The sequence below is a fragment of the Theobroma cacao genome, chromosome 2, assembly GCF_000208745.1.
Source record: "Theobroma cacao cultivar B97-61/B2 chromosome 2, Criollo_cocoa_genome_V2, whole genome shotgun sequence".
Lineage (NCBI taxonomy): Eukaryota > Viridiplantae > Streptophyta > Magnoliopsida > Malvales > Malvaceae > Theobroma > Theobroma cacao.
The window spans coordinates 36,394,888-36,401,862 of record NC_030851.1 but is presented as its reverse complement, the minus strand read 5'-3'; the positions used below and the strand labels follow the sequence as shown (position 1 = coordinate 36,401,862).

The following is a 6,975-nucleotide window of genomic DNA, read 5'->3' as shown; positions in this document are numbered from 1 at the left end:
TATATATATATATATATATATATATATATATATATATATATATATAAATCCTTCATACTATCTCTCTTCTTACCATGTCAATTATAAATTTGTGAAATTATTCACTCCACAAGAACATATATGGATAGTACTTTTTTATTAATTTGACATTATGATTTTTAATTACATCTAGCATTTTGAATTTATTAAATTTAAAATTGACATGATAGGTGAACCTATATAATAATTTCTCAAGATGATAATATTCAACCAATATTTTGAGAAAATATATTCTTCTGTATATATTTATATATATAACCAATATTTTATAACCCAAAATTGATTTCTTTTAAAGAAATTTAGAGTTATGGATTCAAATTTAGACTTATTCTGAGGTAAGTAAATGAACTGGAGAAGGCTATATACTTTCTTTTTTTGGGGGGGTGGGGGGAGAGTTAATGATAACAATTGAATTAAAACTATAATTTGATTTAAGTAGAGTAACTCGTGGGTGTTTTTTTGTCCAAACTGAAATGCTGACATGGCAAAGTCTCATTCAAAAACTAATGAAGTATAAGTGTACGAAACTCCAGCAAAAGGGAAAGCGAAGAAGCTATTTATAAGTCGATACGTTGATGACAGAGACGGCGAAGGAAAACGTAAGAATCTGCTTGGACAACCAAAAACCATGGGAAGGACCTTAGGCTTCAAAAGACTGCATGCTTCCAAAACTCAACAAGTACAAAAATTATTCCCCCTTCTCCTTCTTTTCTCTCTCTCTCCTTTTCTCTTCTGCCCTTCATTTTCATATATCTTTTATGCAGTTCCATCCATTTTCTTGGTTATATTTATGATCAATCTGTTTTTGGTCTTTGCAGAAGACTAGTTTTGCTGTGGTGCCGCCATGGGTAATTGTTATGTATAACACCATATTCTTTAGAAATTGCGTCAGTCATCCGAACGAAAAGAAGAATGAGTTAGACCGATTCTGCATCGACTGCCTTCAGTCCTTTTGTTCTCATTGCCTCTCTGCTCATGCTATTCACAAGCATGTTAAGGTCTCTTCTTTTCCTTCATATTTTCTCAGTTTAATTAATTAGTTGAAAAAACTAACTACTTAAGAAGTAGATTTTCGACTAATTAACCATTCATTATATATGATATTGAAGATTCGAAGATACATATACAGCGATGTCATCAATCGACAAGACTTGTGCAAGCTCTTCAATTGTTCTGGTATCCAGGTCAGATTCCTACAGTCTAATTTTTTTTTCTATTTTAATTAATCAATCATTTATATGTTCATTAATTGTCTTTTTGTAGATACAAATGTTGAATTTTTTTTTCCATCAAATCTGATTATCCTCCGTTAGAATAAAAAATATGATCAAAACAGACCATGCAGACAAGAACTCGCGTTCTGTCGACTTAAACAGGTCTAAAAAATTAAATTTACAATTTAGATCATATCATTGCATAATAAAACACCTGACAAATGAACCAACAATTAATCATTATCAGACAAACGTTGAATTTGTTTTCTTCTTTTTAAAAAGAGAAATTTAAAAAGTGTGTTTAGATATAAAAATATTATTAATAATTTTGAATTATTAAGAAATAAATTTTATCTATTTAAATAACAAAATGTACGATTATAATGTGTTAAAGTTAATTGCATTATTTCGTCAAATACAATTTTTGCTTTTATGTTAGCTTTGCTTCTTCATTTTTTTAAGTATGTACAAATTTACTTTTGCTTTCTCTAATAACTTTTGATTAATCGAAACAAAAATAATTAAAAGAGTAAGTAGTAAAAATTACAACCATACATGAATCTTAATAAATGTTAATCATTATCCTTTAAATCAATATGTACTTATTTAATGATAGGGACCATTTTTAATACGCAATAACCAGAACCCAGAGATTTCAAACTTTTTTTGTAAACAATTAGGCTGAGAAAATTTAATGATGCACCTACCGCCCGTATACATTGTTAGGCAATATATGTAGGACAATATTCTCTTAAAATTAAATTCCTATCAAAGCATGCAATAAATGATTGTGGCACACGTCTGAGGTCTGCAACTCCGCTTTGGATGCATGGTATATGGCTACCAATCAAAGCTGTGCCATGGTCTTGTAAGTAAGCTACATGTATATATATATTTCAAGTTTTTCTTTCGACCATTAATGAAAATTATCATCTACCCTAACCCTAAATTTGTGATTGACCCTTTCTTAAAATATATTTACCTGCATTTAGAACATTAAGTCATTGATTCCGCTATATGGCATTATGGGTTAGGGTAAGCGAAGAGAACTGCTGATTCTATGATCTAGTGCAGAATTGCAGATCACATACACTGACTATATATAGAAATATATACTGTTGGCAGAGTTATCATACGAATAAAGCCAAAGTCCTATTCTTGAAGCAAAGAACTCACCATCAGCAGCAGCAGCAACAGCAACAACAAAGCAATTCAAGGGATTATAGCTGTATCATTTGTGACAAAAATCTGCAAGATAATTCACTCTATTGCAGTATAGCATGCAAGGTAACTTTCTTCTCTTTTTGTCCTGCAGATTTTACATCGGTTTAGTTTTACCATTAATATTTCTCGACAGGTTTTAGACATATACGGCCAGGAACACAGAGAAGAAACCAGTAATAATCTTCACAGTAAACTCCTCCGCTGTCTCAAAGATGAAGGTGAAGCATATGTTCGACTACCATCAACCAAGAAGCGAAGGCGAAGGCAAACTAGAAAAGGCGTCCCTTTAAGGGCTCCGCTGTTCTGATTCGATAGTGAGTGATTCCAAGTGTAATTTTACAAGTTTCTTTCTAGATCTTGCAGCTATTATATATATACCATAAGCTTTATAACTATATATTGATTAGAATTTGTTTCAATATCGAGTGCAATACATACGTTAACTTAAATGATTCAATAGATTTTAACATAAAAGTCTAGCTAATAAGATCTTGTGATCATGGATTATTGTTTCTTATATAAAAAGAAATTATCCATGGTTTAATTGATACAAGTATTTACTTAATTGAATAACACTATCAATTTGCATTTATCCAATATATATATATATATATATATATATATATATATATATTTATATGCACACATATATATGGGAAAATTGCACTAAGAAGTTGCTTAATTTTACACAAATGTACAAATCATACCATCAAAATTTTATTTAGTTTAATCAAGTTATGAATCTTCTACTTGCATATAATCTTCTTTCTTTTTTTTTTTTATCTATATTCATATACCTGAAATCTAGAAACATTGATCATGGGACACTTATTAAGGATATTGGATAATACACAATGGTTGCTTCTTTAACATTTTAGGATTGCTATAACTTTTCTGAGTTCTGACCTTTAATAATGATATATAATTACATATAGTCAAATTCTTGATTTGATATTTAAAATTTAAAAAATGTGCAATTAGATACTCCAAATTTGTTTTTTTCCATTAGTTTGGATTAAGACTGATACTATTAGTAAAATGAGTAATCTGTTCAAAACATGTAATAAAATTACGAAGTGTGCCATGTTTGCACGGTAATTTAAAATACAAGACATGTTTTTCTAGCTATTTTTAAATACATTAGTCGTTTGACAAACTTATTGCTTGGTTTTATGGTTATAATTTATAAAAGCTTATTTCTTTCTTGAGACTAAGGTTTAACAATTTTATTGGCATCCAAGTGGCTTTAATTTAATATAATTTCTTAAAGGTGAGTCAACAAAATCAAGACTGATTTAACCCGTTTTAATTATTATTTTATTAATGCAAAAACTCGAGAAAAATCATTTAGTTTGATTGAATCATTTGCTTATTTAAGCCAACAAAAAAATCGGATCAATCCATAAAGTAGTAATGGAGTCAGCTAATATGACTCTGGTTGATTCAATTTTAATAACTATGCTTCGCAGATCCGCCTATGATTTGAGCTTCACAATTTTCCTTTGTTTCGTTTTATTTTATTTTTTTAATTTAGAAGCTGCTGAAACTTTTAAGTTTATATTATACTAAGAAATACAAAAAGAATGATATCCAACCGACAATCTTTTTACCTCGGACTAACATAACATTTTTCATATTCAATAGCATTAAGTAATCCATCTCCTAAAATGGATGAGCAATCCAAAATTTTTTTGTTTATTGCTAGATTCTTGTAGGTACTATTAAATACGTTAGAATAATTAATCGGTTTGTTTCAAAAGTAATCAAAAACAGACCAAACCGATACTTCATAAATTAAAATATAATCGATTAGGTCGGTCTATTCTATTTTCATAATATTCTTCAATGCTACTAATGCTTTGCTACATCTCTTTCAAAGTGGAGTCATTTAATTGGAGAAACAAGCCACTTTAGTTATGAAGAAGCTGCTAGTCATTGAAAAATTACTGTAAACTGAATAACGTCATTGAATATTTGAATATTAATTAATAATATTGTATCTCAGATGAGACATCGTTTTCATAAATTTGGTGTTCAGAAGATTTATTCTCCAGCTAGGCAAAGAAGCTGAATTTTTATTATAATAGAAGCTCACTGATGACGGGTTATTGAGAGAGAGAGAGAAAGAGACAAATTTAATAAAATATATTAATATTTTCAAGTTTTAACCATAATTTCGCATGGGTCTATTAATTTTCAAATGAACACTCCACTCCAAAAAAACATTTTTCATTGGACACATAAGTTCAGCCGTTAATCAACGATTAATATTCTTATTTGTTTGATGACGTGGTAATATTGAAAGGATAACTTTACCCTTAATTAATTTTCAAAATTACCAAACTATAATTTTTCAAAAAAAAATTTGACCTTATCTCCCACCTACCAGCCACCCTGCGATTGGCTACCTCACAGCCAAATCTGATCGGGGAATGCCAAATTTGGCCAAGGAACACTCATCTCGGCATTCCTCTAAGGAGCACGATTTGTTGCTCCCCAAATCGGGGGAGAGGAAGCACCATCGATATACATTGGACCTTCTTATTTGAAGTTGAGTAACTGGACAGTCATGGTGCTACCTATCATCCTCACGTCTTGTACAAAATAATAAATCAAACTCCTTAATGCTTATACCTAAGAGCTTAGGGAGATTTTCTTTTATGTACTATGGGCTTTTATTCAATATTATTTAATAAAAAATGACACATATGGTACATGGTCATAATTTTCTTACGCCTATTGATTTCTATATCTTTGCTTTCACACGTTTTCAATTTAAACTGCCATTCTTTTGCTTCCATATTTCCTATATTGTTTCAATTAATTTATTTCCAAGTTTTCAAGTAATGAATATGAGAATAAAGATGATAACAGTCTTGGATTTGATTTCGAAAAGGATACATATGTTGGTGAACTTGATAACGAAGATTGTCCCTTATTCCTTGAATTATCGAAACTGGTTGAGCAAGAGGAAAAACAAATAGAACATCTTCATGATCCTATAGAAACGATTAATTTGGAAAGTGGGGAGAATAAAAAGGAAGTCCAAATTGGTACAAGTCTTTCCCTTGCTAAAAGAAAAGAAATGATCAAGTTGTTTCATAAATATGTGGATGTGTTTGCATAGTCTTATTAAGATATGCCATGGTTGAGTACAGATATTGTGGTGCACAAGTTACCTGCGAAGTTAGAGTGCAAATCGGTTAAACAGAAATTAAGACGAATGAAATCAGAAATGTTATTAAAAATGAAAGAGGAAGTGAAAAAGCAATTTGATGCAAGATTCTAAGGGGTGGCTAAGTATCCAAAGTGGGTGGTCAACATAGTCCCCATTCCTAAAAAAAAAATGAAAAAGTTCAAATGTGTGTAGATTACTGAGATTTGAATAGAGTGAGTCCAAAAGACAACTTCCTTTTGCTCCATATTGATACCCTTGTTGATAACATAGCCACGCATTCCCTATTTTCATTTATGGATGGGTTTTCAAGATACAACCAGATTAAAATGGATCTAGGAGACATGGAAAAGACTACATTTGTGATAACATGAGGCACATTTTTGCTATAAAGTAATGCCCTTAGGCTTGAAAAATGCCGAAGCTACTTATCAAAGAGCTATAATGACTCTTTTCCATGACATGATGCATACAAAAATTGAAGTGTATGTGGATGATATAATTGTCAACTCTCGTAAAGTAAAAGATCATACAACCAATCTCAGAAAGTTGTTTAGGAGATTGAGGAAATTTCAACTCAAATTAAACCCAGCTAAATACACTTTCGGTGTTACTTTAGGCAAATTGTTTGGTTTCGTCGTTAGTGGAAAAAGGATTGAGGTGGATCAAGATCGAATACAAGTAATCCAAAATTTGCCTCCCTCTAGAACATAAAGGGAACTGAGGCGTTTCTTGGGTCGTTTGAATTATATCGCTCGTTTTATATCCCAATTGACTACTAAATGTGACCCCATTTTCAAACTTATTCGAAAGCAAAACCCAGGTGAGTGAAATGAAGAGTGTCAAAATGCATTTGAAAAGATTACGAATATCTCTCAAAACTACCAATATTTGTACCTCTAGTTCTAGGAAAGCCATTGATCCTATATGTGACAGTGTTCGAGAAATCTATGGTGTGCGTGATAGGACAACATGGTGAAAATGGGAAGAAAGAACATGTCATTCACTACTTGAGCAAGAAATTCATAGAGTATGAGTCTAAGTACTCGTCAATAGAAAAAATGTGTTGTGCATTGGCTTAGATAGCTCACAAACTCAAACAATATATGATATATCATACTACTTGGTTCGTAGCTAAATTGGATTCAATTAAGTATATCTTTGAGAAACCTTTTTTGTTAGGAAGGATAGCAAGATGGCAAGTCTTACTTTTGGAGTATGATATTGTATACTGTAGACACCCATTCAAAATCAACCAAAAATAAAAATAAAAAATAATAAAAAAAGAGAAGAAAACAAGGAGAAGATTGAGCGTGTACTCAG

General features: G+C 30.9%; 1 protein-coding gene across 1 annotated transcript; it reads left to right on the top strand.

The window, feature by feature from the left end:
• LOC18609863 lies at window positions 631-2,944 on the top strand. Its single transcript, XM_018115565.1, has 5 exons — window positions 631-718; window positions 858-1,037; window positions 1,149-1,223; window positions 2,379-2,540; window positions 2,611-2,944. The coding sequence occupies exons 1-5, from the start codon at window positions 668-670 to the stop codon at window positions 2,782-2,784; spliced, it is 642 nt and encodes a 213-aa protein (XP_017971054.1). The 5' UTR covers window positions 631-667; the 3' UTR covers window positions 2,785-2,944.